The 17,881-nt window shown below is 44.8% G+C and overlaps 1 protein-coding gene across 8 annotated transcripts in view; it reads right to left on the bottom strand.

Annotated features, from left to right (window-relative positions):
- Positions 1-1,423: 1,423 nt before the first annotated feature.
- TMEM44 (transmembrane protein 44) overlaps positions 1,424-17,881 on the bottom strand; it is a 47,495-nt gene continuing 31,037 nt past the window's right edge. For 2 of the 8 annotated variants that reach the window (XM_027537996.1, XM_027538040.1), the window contains 2 exons: positions 9,319-9,351; positions 5,820-6,747 (listed from right to left, as the gene is read on the bottom strand). In XM_027537996.1, coding sequence (XP_027393797.1) covers positions 6,637-6,747; positions 9,319-9,351 — 144 coding nt within the window. In that variant the 3' untranslated portion in view covers positions 5,820-6,636. Of the gene's footprint in view, positions 1,705-1,837; positions 2,044-5,819; positions 6,748-9,318; positions 9,352-17,881 lie in introns of those variants that run through there. The other 6 variants (XR_003510451.1, XR_003510450.1, XR_003510452.1 and 3 more) reach the window with 6 other exon arrangements.

The raw sequence follows: 17,881 nt of genomic DNA, 5'->3' as shown, positions 1-17,881 counted from the left end.
TCTGTTTCCTGGGTTATAATCTTCAGTTTGGTTCAAATAAAATTCCCTTTTTTTCTTCTTAGGTTGATTGTTAACTGAATTTTCATACACAAGAGGTACTTTGTGACCCTGTGAATGTCTTCTCATGAGTTTTTAGCAATTATTGAGGTCCTTGCCTGTCAAATATTATTATGATGGATCACTTTGTTTTAATCCCCCCAAAAAATGCTCATTATGAAAAAGGTATAAAATACTGAAAAGTATAATGAAAATATAATTTCTACATCCACACAGAGAGCAAGATGAAAATACATGCACAATACATAGTTACTTATAAGCTTCCCCTCTTCTAATGTTTCCATGAATGTTATTCGGGGGAGCATATAGGTATTCATAACTTTCTTCAGTTTATTTTGTATACTTATATGATAAACAATACTAATTTTAAAAGTTTATAATATTCTGTAACAACCTATGGGGAAAAAATCTGAAAAGGAATCTGAAAGTAAATCTGATTTACTTTGTTGTACAACTGAAACTAACACAACATTGTAAATCAACTATACTCCAATAAAAAAATTTTTAAATGTTAATGAAGCACCAAAAAGTATTTAAAAGCATAACATTTACAAATATATCCATGACAGTTACTTCTGTATATTAACATATATATATATTTTGATATGCCTCTTTTCTTATTCATACTAAAGAAAGTGAAAGTGTTAGTCACTCAGTCGTGTCTGACTCTTTGCAACCCCATATACTGTGGCCCACCAGGCTCCTCTGTCCATGGAATTCTCCAGGCAAGAATACTGGAGTGGGTTGCCATTCTCTTCTCCAGGGGATCTTCCCAACTCAGGGATCCAACCCACGTCTCCTGCATTGCAGGTAGATTCTTTACCATCTGAGCCACCAGGGGGCTCATACTACAGAACTCTCAAAAAAAAAAAAAAAAATCTGTCCTTTTAGTCTTCCCACCTTGCTTTTAAACAACTAGGCTTTCATATTTTCTCAGGGGCTCTCTCCTGTCTGTTTTCCCTGGTTTGAGAATCACTGCTATCTGGTCTCCCTTTATTGTTCTTTAGTCTTGAGGGATGAGATCAGTAACGAGTTGGAACTACAGCAGCTGCTAGAGCCAAGGGGTTTCTCTTGGAACCAAAGGTTTATGCTGCAAACTTGAAAGGGAAGAGAATTTAGGGGGAAATATTTTTAAACTGGGGAATGTATTCAACTGCTTCTACAGTAAAGAAACCACTACTATAAGAATCCATATAATCCCCTTACTATAGAAAGTCTCATTGTCTTCTGCAGATTTTTCTTTCCATGTTGGAACTGGGAATTCAAGTTGTGAGAATGAGCAAGCCACTCAGGCACTGAACTAGATGATTTCAAGTAATTCAGATCTGTTCCTCTGTGATCTTCTAGGTCTAATACCCAAATAGCATTTGTTCATGAAAGTATAATGTTTAATCTTTCCAAACAAGTGGGGTTTTGAGGCTTTATCACTTTTGTGCCTGTTCTAAATACATTTATGAAAACATCTCACACAAATAGAAAGACTTTAAAAGTAATTTCCTTAGGGCAATGTTCTCAAAGGATCACTTGAGGAGCTTGTTAAAGATTCCCAGACCCTGGGACTTCCCTGGTGGTCCAGTGGTTAAGATTCTGCACTTCCATGCAGGGGGCTCCATGTCTGGTAGAACTAAGATCCTGCATACCTCAGTGCTGCAAACAAACAAACAAACAAAAACAAATGAACAAAAAGCAAACCCCCAAAGATTCCCAGGCCCTGTTCAGATCTAGGAAATCACTAGGGTGGAGCCTAAGAGCCTATTATTTGAACAGATATCACACACACCAGAGCTTTAAGAGCTTTAGGACATACATATTCCACAGTGCACTTGCTGGTCAGAAGGAAAGGCCTGTGGCATAGCTCTTCTCACACATGGTCAGGCTGTCCTTGGGAAAGACAGTGGCAGCTGCAGTGTAGAAGAGCCCTTTTCCGGTTGTGGGTTTAGAAAATCTCTGAGACTTGCACTGGTGATGCTCCAAGCACTAGGACACCTGCAGGAGAGATCAAAGGATGAAGGTCAAGGTCAAGTCCAGAGCAGAGGCAGGACTAGCTAGGCTGCTCTGAGGGCAGGTGCGACTTGTGGTGGGCAGGACTTAGAAGCTGGAAGCTAGATCAGGAAAAAGCAAGAGGAAAGGGCCCTGGCACGAAGGATTCCACAGCAACAAGCAGGATGTAAAGACAGTTTCGACAAACAGTTCTCAACACACCGTGGTGTCTCATTAGCTTGTACTTAATGGAAGTTGGAGAGAATCTAGCCAAGAAAAACAAAACAAAAACAGTATAATCTTGGAAACTTACGGCGGGAAAGCACGTCTGAAATCAAACCTAAAGGAGAAAACTGCTAGAACAAAGCAGTCTTTAAAAAAAAAAAAAGAGTGGGTGGGTGGACCTTTATGGGTAGAAGGGAGGAGCAGGGCGCTGATGTTTTCCTTTACAAGCTTTTTGTTACAGTCTGATTCTCTTTTTAAAAACCGTGTACCTGCGATATTAAAAACAAAAAACGTATTTTAAATATATTTAAAAACAGAGTCTGCTCTGCAGTACATCCTAAAGGATGCTGAAGGATCTCAAATACTTTGAGAAGGGTAATCTCGAGATTATCCCCTTACAAAACAAGCGGTGTGAAATGCACCCCAAGAGCCGTCCTCTGCAGTGCCCCCGAGGCCCGGGCGCGGTGGCGGTGAGGTAGGAACGCGCACACAGCGGGGACTGAGGGGCTGGCACATGCAGAATTCACGACTCGCGTGAGGCGGTGGCTGCACAGTGCGCACGCGCCGAGCCACACAGGCCCTCTCTTCCCGGAAGTCGGCGGGCGGTGGTTTGAATAGATCGCAGGCTGCTGGGGTTTGGCAGAATCACAGAGGGAAAGGTAGCAAGTAGCAGCTGGGATTCACTTCTCATGGTGCCACTAGGGGCCTCCCTCCCCGTCACAACTTGTGGAGGCCACTTACTGCCCCACTAAGGCAGTGTGGAGGGTGAGAAGGGGGCGAGCGCCCCTAACCCAGGATAGGGACTTAGCCCTGCTGCAATCACATAAGAAAAGCTTTTCTTTTTCTAAATGATTGATACAGAGTTCGTTTTCTGTCACTGTGGAAAATATTATTCATATCTCATATTTAAGACTTTTCAGTATTGGAAGGAAACTGCAGACATTTTTAATGTCATATGCTGTGATCTCTTGTTACAGCAAAACTTGGACTCTTCATAAAAGGGGGATTTTATCTTAAACGGATAGTAAAATTCAAACAGAGAGAAGTGCATATTATATAATGAAACCTGTTTTTAAAGTGTATCTAAAATTTCTCTTGATAATGCCTCTTTCTTGAGAGTTTATGAACATGTCAGTCTTCCGTAGGAAAGAATTCACTGGCATGTTCATAAAAGGGAAAAAGGGACAGAGATTTGCCCTTTCATTTTACAGATGAGGAAATTGTAAGGAGAAAGGGACATGACTTGACAAGTCTCTCACTGAAGCAGACCTAGGAACTGGAGCCCAGCCATGCTTCTTGCTCTCCTGGCTCTGGGGGAGCCATACCCCACTGTAACAATCACATGTGAGTGCATCGGGTGTTTGTTCATACGTCTCTTCACCATACTCAAGTACTGGGGGAGATAAGGGGGTTGGTTCTTCAGGGTCTAGACAGATTTTAAGAAAATTTTACTGATACAGTTCTCCCTAAATCACAGATTTCTTTCTTTGGGAGATTAAAATGGGTGATTTTTTTTTTTTGAGTAGCTTAAGCAGGGGCCGGATGACCACTTAATCACTTATTGGAGTTGTCAGGCTCTTCACTCCTCTGAAGTTTCTTCCATCTGACGGTGTGATTCTTTGGTTACCAGCTGGCTTTCTGGACATATGTGGCCAGGAATTACAGGGAGGAAGGAAACTAATCCTTCTTCAATGTCTACTTTGAGTCATCTAGTGTTAGTAGCGGAGAAGGCAATGGCACCCCACTCCAGTACTCTTGCCTGGAAAATACCATGGACAGAGGAGCCTGGTAGGCTGCAGTCCATGGGGTCGCTAAGAGTCGGACACGACTGAGCGACTTCACTTTCACTTTTCACTTTCATGCATTGGAGAAGGAAATGGCAACCCACTCCAGTGTTCTTGCCTGGAGAATCCCAGGGACGGGGGAGCCTGGTGGGCTGCCGTCTATGGGGTCACACAGAGTCGGACACGACTGAAGTGACTTAGTAGTAGTAGTAGTAGTGTTAGTAGTGTTATGCATTCCATATATATTACTTACTCTTCACAACATGCTTTCTAGATAGCTATTATTCTCAGCCTACCCCAAGAGTTCACCACGTTTAAGTAACAAGCTCCAAGCCATGCAGATAATAGGCAGCACAACTACTATTACACCATCTCTTATGATCAGATGAATGGGCAGGAGAGGAGGATTACACAATTGGTTCCCAGCTTCTCCCTAGTGTAGGCAACCTCTTTGCACTGCTATGTGAGTCTTCAGGGCAATTAACTCCCATTATCATCCTGGTCTGACTGACAGTTAGGGATGGAGTTGCAACAGAGGCCCAGGGCAAGAATCCTCTTAGTAGGAGGAAGGCATTTTGGCTGGCACTTCTTCACAAAGGCTCCAGAGTTACAGAGCTTTGAATAACAGGTTCTTATTAAACAATGAGGCCAAACTTTGCTTCCAAAATTCTCAGTTTAAATGTTCACTCTGGATGAAGAGACTTGGGAGTCTGTTTTGAGACAAGCTCGGACAATGATAATAAGAAATGGTTTGTGAAGGAAGAGGCTGGGACAATGGGATCTAAAGAGATGGTCAACATCTACAGCTCAAGCAATTTGTGCTGGTCAAAGCCAGCAAGATCACTTGATGTTATTGAATGAGTGGACATTCCCATCAGGATCCAACCAACTTCTGGGAGCATAAGCCAGTCTTCCCTTGGAGGGAGGGGACATACTAAAGGCAAACTCCAAGGATGTCATCCTATTCCCATGCCTTTTACCTTTCCAAAGATAAACACTTTTTCTTCCCTGCTGTCACCAATCAGATTAAACACACTCCCCAAGTTGGTACTGTATCCATGACTGTACATTTCTGCTTCCTGAAAAGTTGTGGCTGTAGGGATGGAAAACTGACCAATCCAGCTGTGGTTGATCTGAGGCATGCCAGTCAGCTTCCTACTCTATTTTCCAGTAGCTACCAGTCAGCTATAGAATTAAGTACCAACTCCCAGTTCCTCTCCAGCCTCTTCACCCTTTCTCTATTTCCATTCTGGCTACATCAGAGTCTTCTTTCCTTGGCTAGATTCCCCCCTTCCCTGCTTCCAATTCTCTGTGTGGTTTCATCTTCTGGAATGTTCTCCTAACCCCTACCCCTGCCCCCAACTCAAAAGTTTCATCTTCCATCAAAGTACAGCTTCAGTGATTAAGATCACAAAGCAAAACCAACTTAGCAAACTCCGTTACCAGACAACCAGGGTCCAAAGCAACTGGATAAATAGGGTGGCTTTAGGTTCACTTCTAGTTCACATGTCACACAGGGAATTGATTAGAATCTATGCAGAGACCTGTGAAACCGAACTGCTTCCCAGAGGCACCCCCTCTTTCATGCTGGTGGGACTTGCACTACCCCTTAGGAGCCACTGGGCAGCTGCAGCTGAATCACACAGGCTGCCAGGGGCCAGCCAAGAGCAGAGCTGTGTTTCTTGGCATTTCTCCCAGATCCCCTCGTGGCTGACTTTGGAGGCTGTGCTGGGATTCAGATGTATCCCTGAGCTCCATGGTGAAATACTGTAGTTCTCTCAATCAGGATTTATTCATTCCAGTGTTTCTCCCACCTTAGCTCCAAAATAAACCTGCAAGGGGATCTCGGTGCTTGAATTTAACACCTCCGGCCATGCCTCTTACCCTTTGCGTGCTTTCAGCTACCCTCTAAAGCAGACAGTCCCCTTCACCTGCAGACCCTGCTCCAGCACACACTTTGCCAGATTGGAGCAAGTCCTCGTACCTAGAGCAATTTGCTCTGCTTGCCTTTGCAATACCAGTGATCTTGTAAACACTTGGTTCATCAAACAGTCCTCTCTCAACTTTCAGCAGAAAACTCTAGTGGGTTACTGGAAGGCAGTAGTCAGGTCCCATCAGAACTTGTCATTGTGTCCTAGACACCCAGAATGTGGGCCCACCACTTGCTAGGCTTAGCCAGGTCTTGCAGAATGGGGCTTTGCTGAGATCCAAATATATTAGCTGCTTGTTAGATGAACTCATTCACAGCAGATATTCAGAGTATGGTTGACTCCAAAGGGAAAAGGAAAAGAGGGCCCAAAGTCCTTTAGATTATATGTCAAAGCACGAGTGGTTTTTGACAAACTGCCGATCTTTAGAACAAACTTTGGGCATGTTCAAGTCTGTCCACTGGGCCCAAAGTCTTAGCTCCATTCTGAGCGGTAGTGGAGACCAGCCAAGTTCCATGACAGCTCCTGGTTCCTCACTTTCATGGGCAGCCTCGGTAGAAGCTTAATTCCTACTACGGCTGTCCCTGAAGGTTGATCCCTGCTCAGTTCCTGACAAATGTTTGACCCTGGGCTCTGAGCTGCTGAGTTGGCTCCAGAAAGTGTTACTCATCGGAGGGCAAGTCCACTGGCTTCACAGACCACCTGTGTGCCTGTGATCTGAGTGTCTCCATGCTGTCTTTGTTCCCTCCAAGGTTTACATCTTCAGGATCCCACTGTGGAAAAAAGACACAAGAGGTACCTTGGTGGACTAGACCCATCCTATCTCTTACAGTTCCCCCAACAACAGCTCCAGTCCTGATTCTCAAGGCCCAGGCACAGACAAGAACAAACAGATAAGGACAGGGGAACCAGGCCTGTGATTCTAGGACCTAATAGGGCAAGTGTAACTCTAAATCAAGGAATTAACGGACAGCTACCCTGAATAGATCAGTCCTACTTCCCCTCCTGTTCTCTGTTCCCCCTGCCTTCACCAAGTCCTTCTCTAGTGAGCCTGAGGCATGTTCCCTTTATCCTGAGAATTTCCATCTCTATGCCAGACTCAATCCTAGAAAAGACCAGGAAAACTCAACCTATTCCTTATGGCCTGGGTAAGACTCTCCTCCTCTAAGAAGCCTACCCTGACACCCACTGAGCTCTCACCCTCTTCTCTGTACTGCTTGTATCACTGGTTTGCGGCTGATCATGGGAGGTCCTGCCCTTTGCCTGAGTGTCTACCTTGTCCTCAGGTAGATAAGAGCCCCCTACGAGTAGGGCACTAGTGTAGATAACAGCCCCCTAAGAGTAGGGCACTAGTCTCCCCTTGACCCCCGTTCCCCATATGGTGCTTCTTCTGAACTTGAGGTCAGCTAACTCATCAAAAACAAACACTTAAAACCTAATCCAGAGTGGTGGTCACTGCCAGTGACTATTTCATCACTGACTCAGACAAGTATGGGAAACTGAAATTTGCAGGAGTAGGAATAAAAGGTTAAAAAAAAACAGGTGAGCACACAAGTACTGATGAAGCGGCATACAGTCTTCCTATTGTTCTAATAGTTTGGATAAGAGAGAGAGCTCTGTGTGTGGGCCAAAAGCAAGGGAATCCTTACTGATTCCAGCCACAGAGGTATGTGGGGTTCTTCTGTGGGTCTTCATTTCTCCATGTGTGAACTGGGAGTCTGAATCAGGAACTAGATAATACGAGCTCCCATTTCTGAGTTTCTATGACTGGTGATTCTGAGTCACAAGGCTGCATTTGAAGGTATCAAAAGACCCAGGAAGCAACAAGCAAAGGCCATGTAGGATGTGTCAGCCCAGGCCAGACAGTCTATTTGGGCAAGAAAATAGAGCCAGGCGTAGATGTGCACTCAAGAAAAATGCTCCTCCAGCTGCTCAAACACGAACCAAACAATCCAGTCCTTAGAAGGTCAGGACAAGGTCCTCAAGGCTCCCTGAGTCACTTGACAGACAAATGCCTGCAGCCTGCCAGTTATAAAACACAAATTGTAGCTCTGAACAGAGAGTCCAATTTAATTCGTGATTTACTGGTAATAACTGAACTGATTCTACTACTTGGTCATGAGAAACTGCATCACGTTAAAATGACCACCTCATCTCCCAGTCACTCTGCTGGTGAGGGCCCAAGCTGATCTGCTTGGTGCAGCTCAGTCCCTCGTCTGGGTCTGGGGCTGTGTCAGGCCCTTGTGGTGCTGGTTTCTCATCTATCTGTGTTTGCAGACTTGGAGGGATACCTCTAACCAAATCCCTTCCAGACGTTATCAGAGATGCCAAGTAAAAGAGCTCCCTGGCCCCTCAGCCTCCAAGACCCAGTTGCCTAGCAGTGGAAGCAGGGGCCTGCTCCATTCTCTGAGAATGGACAGTGTGTTTATGGGTGAATTCATTTTCAAGCGGAGACCCACGTGCTGGATCTGGTTTTGGACCAGCCTCACCAGGAGGGCCTAGGGTGCTTACCAAAAAGGCTCCCTTGACCCCATCTGTAGTTTGGGATCTAAGGCTTAGCATTTGAACAAACTCCTAGGGTGATTCTTAGCCACCCTGATGTATCAGAACCACTGCTCCAGCTCCTAAAATGTCTTCTTAAGAGTTATCCTTGCTATTCCCGAGCAGTTCAGCTGCCAGGAAACAGAAACTCTGATGAGGTGCACTCTTTAAACTGGGTTAAAACCTTCAAAAACATTTTAAATCTCTTCCTTCTGAATTCCCAGAATAATGTGTTTTTAAATGTCATTTTAAGTAATAAAAACATCGCTGGAATCCAGGCATTCAGAGAATTTGAGCAAAAGATAATCTACTCTCTGATCATAAAAACAAAAAAAAATCCTGGGAGGTGACAGGCACAGGTGGTTGTCATGAATCATGTGCTCATTTGTCACTTGGAGGCGAGGATGGCAGGGAGACAGGAGCCAGCTGCCCAAGGTCTCCAAGCGACAACAGGGGGGAATGTTGATCCATGCTCTCACAGTCACTCCCAGCACCATTGCCATTAGGGAGCTGCTGGGCCTCCTCCTGTTCAGAGACTTTTGTTCCAAGCACATTTCTTCCTTGGGTCATGTATCTTCTCTGAGTCCCCATTAGATGGTTCAGACAAAGCAGAAAGAACTCTGAATTGAAAAAGCCTGGAAAGAACCTCAACTTTCAGACTCTTCTCTTATTTTCAGATTTTTTTTCCCCTAGAGGAATTTGGCATGGGCCCAGCCATCTCAGAGGGGCTCACAAAAACAGGAACTGAAATCAAGCCACAGGAAGTCCCTTCTGGAATAAAGAGAGAGCACAATTGTCCATACCTGCTCCGAGATTAGGGCTTCCCAATACTTCTGCTGCAGAATAAAAAGAGATAAAGAAAAAAAGTGTTGAATAGAGTTTGCCACCATCACTGAGCAGAGCAGAGATCAGCGCCAGCCCGTCAGCTCCTTGAGCCAGAAGCCTGGCCCTCCACTGGGCTGGAGGCAAAGGAACAGCTGACTTCAGCAAGCAAGAAGGCAGCAGCTACTAGCGGCTCCAATTTAGTTAAATGGTCACTAGGATAATTGTGATAATTATGAAAAAGATTATTATCTATACAGATTTTTAAATTACTATTATTAGGACTTATATTATTAGACATAACAATGAATATTCCATTTATTAACCACATGGCTGAGATGAGTCAACTTGAAACCATAAAACTAAAAAAGAGAGATGCAAATAAAATCTTCACTTCAAAACTACGAGGTATTTGCTTCCACCCAAGATTCATTTTTAATCAGCCTTTACTGTACAGTTGGTTCCACCCCAAGCCTCAAATATATCTGATTCAGGTTCTTAAAGGGTATGTTGCCATCTGCTCTCATTCCTCCGGCATCTCCTGCAGTGCCTGGGACATGTGTGTTTGTGTGTGTGTGTAGCTGTGTTATCTGAATTAAGATTATAAAAACTTTACTGAACCCCTCTATTTGCTGATAACTGCTAGCTCAGAGACGGGGCTCAGCTATGTGTGTGTGGGGGGGGGGTGGGGGGGAGTTCCACTCTGGGCCAGAGGTGGAGGAAGGGGCGGAGCAGGCAGAGAGCTGTCCCAGGCTGTGCTGGCAGAGCTCTGCCCCAAGCTCACACCCAGGGCACCTGGTAGGCCCGGAGCAAAGGGCAGAGACCCCACCTTGACCCTGAGGAGGGCAGGGAAGGGGCACCAAAGCTGGGTTCTTGGTCAGTGCCCCCACACAAGCTTCCTACCCCTCACTGGGCAGGATGTGGTGGCCCCAGCAGGAGAGAGGGCAAAATATGGGGGTAGGTGAGGCAAAAAGAAGCCTGACAGTCTTCTCCCCAGGTCCTCCCTCTTCCCCCGCCTTCCCATCCTCCCCCTTGAAGTCCTTCCCCTTTTTTGCAGGAGGACAGAATGTACTTCAAAAACTTGAGTCACCACTGACTTCAGCTGTACCACGCCTTTTTCTTTTGAACAACTCTTTAATTATAAGATTTTCAATCATACACAAAAGTAAAACAATAACACCCATGGACACACCCTCCTTCATTTGTTCTAGCTCCCCCAAGCTTTCATTTGCTGAAGTATTTTAAAGTAAATAATGTCATCTGTAAATACTTCAGTATGTATCTTATAGATAAGGACTTTAAAAAAATCCTAAGCACAATGCCATTATTATGCCTAACAAAATTGTTATAATTCCACAGCATGCATTTTTTAATGACATCCTGCTGGAGGGAACATAAACTGAAAAAAAAAAAAAAAGATTAATTGGGGAAGATACAAAATTACTAAAAATGATGGTTCCCCATACACTGCAAAAGACGGAAATGTTGATGACAACATAGGGATTGAAAAAGTTATATAACTTCTGCAAACGTAATGGAAATAAAAGGAGAGGTGAAAGAAAGAATGGTAACCTTCATCTTTCTTTAGAAAATACAGATGTTCATGTAAAGTATAATTGGTGATGTGTGATTACCACAGTGAGTTTTGTTGTTTGTTTTAAAAAAATTACTAAATTCAGTGGGATATACTGGATTATATTCTGGAACAGAATAAGAATTTTAATGGAAAAACTGGTGTAATTCAAATAAAGTCTGTACTTTAGTTAACAGTAATGTGCTACCGTAATAATGTTAATTTCTCAGTTCTGACACATGCAGCATGCTGCTGCAAGGTGGTAATCTTAGGAGGAGTTGAGTGAAGGTAAACAAGAGCTCTCTGGACTACCTTTGTAACTTTTCTGTAAATCTAAAATTATTCCCAAAGAAACAGTGTATTTAAAGACAAGCAAACAAATAAGCAAACAAGTAAAGAAGCTGGAGTCCTCCAACTAGGTTTGAAATGAAACCTTGAAACCTCCTTTCCAAAATCTTCAGCAACCTAAAATTTCAGAAGAGTGCCCTCTAGTGGAAGTAGTAGATGAGAATGTCCCTAAGGAGTATGATTAATCCAAATCTTTGTAAAGGAGGTCTCTCTCCACCCCTTACGAAAAAAGGTGAAAGTAACTAACATTTTTGTAGTCTTTTCCCTGTTTCAGGAGCAAAATTTGTTCATTTTTGTATAGAAACTTTTTAAAAAAACAAACTGAAGACTGCACGTAATTCTATCCCTGAGAGCCTTTATGATTTAATGAAGGAACAGCCCTCTGAAACACACACACACACACACACACAAATCAAATTATGCAAATTCCTTTTCTCTCTTAACACAGAATAAACATTTCTGTATACCCTTAAATTGTCTTTCAGTTCAGTTCAGTTCAGTTGCTCAGTTGTGTCCAACTCTTTGCGACCCCATGAATCACAGTACGCCAGGCCTCCCTGTCCATCACCAACTCCCGGAGTTCACTCAGACTCACGTCCATCGAGTCAGTGATGCCATCCAGCCATCTCATCCTCTGTTGTCCCCTTCTCCTCCTGCCCCCAATCCCTCCCAGCATCAGAGTCTTTTCCAATGAGTCAACTCTTCGCATGAGATGGCCAAAGTACTGGAGTTTCAGCTTTAGCATCATTCCTTCCAAAGAAATCCCAGGGCTCATCTCCTTCAGAATGGACTGGTTGGATCTCTTTGCAGTCCAAGGGACTCTCAAAAGTCTTCTCCAACATCACAGTTCAAAAGCATCAATTCTTCAGTGCTCAGCCTTCTTCATAGTCCAACTCTCACATCCATACATGACCACAGGAAAAACCATAACCTTGACTAGACGAACCTTTGTTGGCAAAGTAATGTCTCTGCTTTTGAATATGCAGTCTTTAGGACCACAATTCCATCACTTTCATGAACCACAGCACACAGTATTTCAATTCACCTCATTGCTGAAAGTACACATTTTTGTGTTCTGAAACCTGCTCCCAGGTCATGTGCTAACTTCTTTGTTCCTGAAGACTCTGAGGTGTATTTCCACCACCAAGGAAAGTCACTTTCCAGACTGGCAGCTGAATGGGCCCCCAGAGACCATCTGTACAACTTCCTCCTTACATTTAGGGAGAAGAGACTTCCCCAAGACTGGGGTGGTGAAATGCTGCTGGACTCAGGACCCGTTATAAAGGGTTTTTTTTTGTTTTTCTGATCATAAAGTTTTGAGAATGACCAGATACACATTAGCTACAGTTCGGTCTTAGATTTCATTAAGTAGATTTCCTTTTTTATTTTCCTCGCACCTCTCAGGCATTTAAACCTTCCACCTTACACTTCAGTATCTCATCCTTCCTATTTCTTCAGTTAATTAAGCAGTTCTGTAACACTTAACTTGGGATCAAACACGGTTTCACCTCTCATACATTCTTTCCACCTATCTACCAGCTCTCTACCTCTCTACCTTACGATTATACAGTGGAAGTGACAAATAGATTCAAGGGATTAGCTCTGATAGACAGACTGCCTGAGGAACTATGGACAGAGGTTTGTGACACTGTACAGTGATCAAGACCATCTCCAGGAAAAAAAAAATGCAAAAAGGCAAAAATGGTTGTCTGAGGAGGCCTTACAAATAGCTGAGAAAAGAAGAGAAACTAAAGGTAAAGGAGAAAAGGAAAGATATACTCATTTGAATGCAGAGTTCCAGAGAATAGCAAGGAGAGATAAGAAAGCCTTCCTCAGTGATCAATGCAAACAAATAGAGGAAAACAATAAAATGGGAAACACTAGAGATCTCTTCAAGAAAATTAGAGACACCAAGGGAACATTTCATGTAATGATGGGCACAAAAAAGGACAGATATGGTATGGACCTAACAGAAGCAGAAGATATTAAGAAGAGGTCCAAGAATACACAGAACTATACAAAAAAATATTCATGACCCAGATAACCACAATGGTGTGACCGCTCACCTAGAGCCAGACATCCTGGAATGCAATGTCAAGTGGGTCTTAGGAAGCATCACTACGAACAAAGCTAGTGGAGGTGATGGAATTCCAGTTGAGCTATTTCAAATCCTAAAAGATGATGCTGTGAAAGTGCCACACTCAATATGCCAGCAAATTTGGAAAACTCAGCAGTGGCCACAGGACTGGAAAAGGTCAGTTTTCATTCCAATCCCAAAGAAAGGCAACACCAAAGAATGCTCAAACTACCACACAATTGCACTCATCTCACACTCTAGTAAAGTAATGCTCAAATTTCTCCAAGCCAGGCTTCAACAGTACATGAACCATGAACTTCCAGATGTTCAAGCTGGATTTAGAAAAGGCAGAGAAACCAGAGATCAAATTGACAACATCTGTTGGATCATCAAAAAAGCAAGAGAGTTCCAGAAAAACATCTACTTCTGTTTTACTGACTATGCCAAAGCCTTTGACTGCGTGGATCACAACGAACTGTGGAAAATTCTTCAAGAGATGGGGAGACCAGACCACCTGACCTGCCTCCCGATAAGTCTGTATGCAGATCAGGAAGCAACATTTAGAACTAGACATGGAACAACAGATGGGTTCCAAACTGGGAAAGGAGTACATCAAGACTGTGTATTGTCACCCTGCTTATTTAACTTATATGCAGAGTACATCATGCAAAATGCCAGGTTGGATGAAGCACAAGCTGGAATCAAGATTGCTGGGAGAAATATCAATAACCTCAGGTATGCAGATGACACCACCCTTATGGCAAAAAGTGAAGAAGAATTAAAGAGCCTCTTGATGAAAGTGAAAGATGAGAGTGAAAAAGTTGGCTTAAAACTCAACATTCAGAAAACTAAGATCATGGCATCCAGTCCCATCACTTCATGGCAAATAGATGGGGAAACAATGGAAACGGTGACAGGCTTTATTTTGGGGGGCTCCAAAATCACTGCAAATGGTGACTCCAGCCATGAAATTAAAAGATGCTTGCTCCTTGGAAGAAAAGCTATGACCAACCTAGACAGCATATTAAAAAGCAGTGACATTACTTTGCCAACAAAGATCCGTCTAGTCAAAGCTATGGTTTTTCCAGTAGTCATGTATGGATGTGAGAGTTGGACTATAAAGAAAGCTGAGTAGCGAAGAGCTGATGCTTTTGAACTGTGGTGTTGGAGAAGACTCTTGAGAGTCCCTTGGATTGCAAGAAGATTCAACCAGTCCATCCTAAAGGAAATCAGTCCTGAATATCCATTGGAAGGACTGATGTTGAAGCTGAAACTCCAGTACTTTGGCCATCTGATGCAAAGAACTGACTCATTTGAAAAGACCCTGATACCGGGAAAGATTGAAGGCAGGAGGAGAAGGGGACGACAGAGGATGAAATGGTTGGATGGCATCACCGACTCAATGGACATGAGTTTTGAGTAAGCTCCGGGAGTAGGCGATGGACAGAGAAGCCTGGAGCTGCAGTCCGTGGGGTTGCAAAGAGTCGGACACAGCTGCGTGACTGAACTGACCAGCTCAAACTTCCTACTCAGCTCTTCCTTCCTGGTCTGTACTGAGTAAAATGGGATGTGAGATAGCAAAATGGGTCACAAGCCATGGAGTGCTATGTGCAAGGCCCCTGGTGACCTGGATCAGTGAGAGAGGAGTTCTGACCCACGGAGGGCTGGTTTCCTTAATAAAGATGACAGTTTCACTGCAGGGACATGCCAAGGTTGGCATGAAGGGTCGAGATGGATAAGCCATGTGTATCACAACGGTGGGCAGCAGGGGTTGGGAAAAAGGCCGTTTCTACTCCAGTCACAGGGATTTACAAATACTGTATTTAAGCCAAACTCTAGGACCACCAGGCAACCTTGGCCCTGGCAACCTTGGTTCCTATTCCTGATTCTTTAAAAATCTTTTTCACCCTTTAAAATATGAGATATAGCTAACATATAACATTGTATATTTGTGGGGGTTTTGGAAGAAATTTTGCTATTCATGTGCTGCTCAGACCCAAAGAACTGACTCAGTGTGACTAACCTCCACCTACCTCCCCCAGCTACACACCTTCACACCTAGAGTCACTGCTAAGTGGGACCTGAACGATGACCTGGTCCACAGCTGAGCATCTGCAGGAACGGTGCTTTGTCAGAGCCTCACCAGCTCCCTGAGCTCATTATCTTCACTTACAGAGCAAGTTCAGAAAGATGAACCACGCTGCCTGGCTCAGGGACTCAGGGCCAGCATGGGTGTCCAGCCACCCTGCTGTCCACCGCACCGCATCTAGAACCATCGACAGGCTTGCAGAGCCCCAGCAGCACCCCCATTTGATCCTCACAATCTCTGTAATGTAGGCAGGGGAGGTCTCCTGATTCCTGTTTACAAAGGGAGAAACTCAAACCCAAGGAGTCCAGTGCAGAAGCATGGCCACCAGGCAGGTGAGAGCCTAACAAGCCCCATCCCTGCTCAGCACCCTCTCTTCTCCTCAGCTCTGCTGCCCTCAGGGCCCAGTGGAGAGTCTCTCCTCACCCCAGGGGGAACCAGCTCACTCTCCACACACTTCCAGACATACCATCTCTCTTGGCCACAGGACACATAGGAGCACACAGATCTGGGCAGGGCAGATACCACACCCTGAACTTGATTTCTAGCCTTTGGGGCCTATTGGAATGTTCTGGCCTCTTTCTTCATACTTATATGTATTTTCTTTTAAAACTAGGACTTTTAGAGTCAGTGTATGTGGGCGTGTTAGTCTCTCGGTTGTATTTGACTCTTTGAGACCCCATGGACTGTAGCCTGCCAGGCTCCTCTGTCCATGGGATTCTCCAGGCAAGAATACTGCAGGGGGTTGTCACGCCCTCCTCCAGAGGATCTTCCCAACCCAGGGGTCGAACCCAGTCTCCCACATTGCAGCCAGATTCTTTACTGTCTGAGCCACCAGAGATGATGTGTGGTTCTTTTTATTAACTAATTGTTTTTTCCTTAAAAGAATGATGTGGCTTTAAGAAGGACAAACATCAGAGGCCTCTGTCCTGACCTGCGGGTGCTGGAAGCAGGGTCTGGAACAAGCAGTGCTTATTGTCAAGGTTGTCAAGAGCCTCAGGCACAGAATTAGCAAGACATGGGGGCTGGGACTGGAGCCTCTTCAGACAGCAATCAGATACCTGGTGTTTGGCTCTGTACACACACACACACACACACACACACACACACACACACACTCTGTGCCGGCTCCAGCCAGTCATTCTCAACATGCAGACTTTCTTTCATTGACAGAAACAGCCTCCCTGCAGAATTCCTACAAAGCTTCTTACACCAGGTCGACAGCATCGCTCAGAAGCACAGAAGGGAAAAAAATGACTAAGTGCTCCTTCCTCACCAAGAGGGACTCAGTCCTTTCTTGCATCCCAGAGGCTAGCAGGGGAAAACCTTTAAAGGCACAGGAGTAGTCTCAACACGAGGGCGACCCTGCACTCATGAAGCAGGGGATGGCCCCTGTCCTGGCAAGTGAGGAGGCTGGCTGGAAAGTCCTGCTCCCTGTGGGCCCAGCCCCCCACCCACAGACTGCGGCTGCTGACCCCTCCTCCACAGGTGCTCAGGATGCCCTCGGACAGCTGTGCTAGGAGTGGGGCTACCTCGTGTTTAATGGCCGAGGGAGTGAGTGGGCACGGTCCCTGTGGAATGTGCCCTCTCTTGTGGAGACATGCAGAAATCCATGCAGCCCACACAAATGACCTCTCCACAGAGTCACAGGTCACACTCAGGCTCTGGCGCCATTCATCCGGTGCCCTGACCAGCCCAGCTGGTGCACACTTCAAGGATCAGTGAAAATAACCCAATTCTCCCTTCAGGCAAGTTTCCACATCTTATCTGTCTGATCCCTCCCTTCTCTTGTGTGTTCTGCATCACTGAAATTCCTGGTAAATCCCAATGTTTTATCCTGTCTGTTAGACAGGGCCTTGCCTGAGAACAAAGGCAGGGCACAGGTGAGCGGAGGGAGTCCTATGGAGAGTTTTTCATCTGTATGATGAGAACGATAGATAATACCGCCCTGGGGAGTTCCTGCTGAGGCAGTGGGGTGTAGTGGGTAACGACAGGGTTTCTGAGCCAGACTTCTGAGCCAGGTTCAGATCCCCAGGTCTGCCAATTATAACTATGATAATGGTGATGATGTTTTCTTGGGCATGTTACTTAAACTCACTTAATCCCAGTTTTCTCTTCTGGGAAACAAATATTTAAAGGTCTTTGCCTCGGGCTGTTAGAAGGATTATACCAAACAGTGTTTGTGAGTATAGAACACACCATGTGTGGCTCATGACACAACCTCAACCACCGTGAGCAACGGTCTTAAAATGCTTAGTGAGCTGAGTGATGTGATACAGTGTATGTGGTATTGAGGGGCCGTTCTTCTCGCCACCTCCCCCAGCATGGCAGGAAGTGGGTCTTCAAATCCCTCAGTATGTGCCCCAAAGCCACAAAGCCACCCTCTGAGAGTTAAGTCACAAAACTGTAAAGGCCAAAGACCACACAGGAGGTAAACACATCACCTTAGCCACACAGGAT

This window comes from Bos indicus x Bos taurus, chromosome 1, assembly GCF_003369695.1.
Source record: "Bos indicus x Bos taurus breed Angus x Brahman F1 hybrid chromosome 1, Bos_hybrid_MaternalHap_v2.0, whole genome shotgun sequence".
In the NCBI taxonomy this organism is placed as follows: domain Eukaryota; kingdom Metazoa; phylum Chordata; class Mammalia; order Artiodactyla; family Bovidae; genus Bos; species Bos indicus x Bos taurus.
Note: the sequence above shows the minus strand (reverse complement) of the source record. Positions and strands in the feature narration are given on the sequence as shown.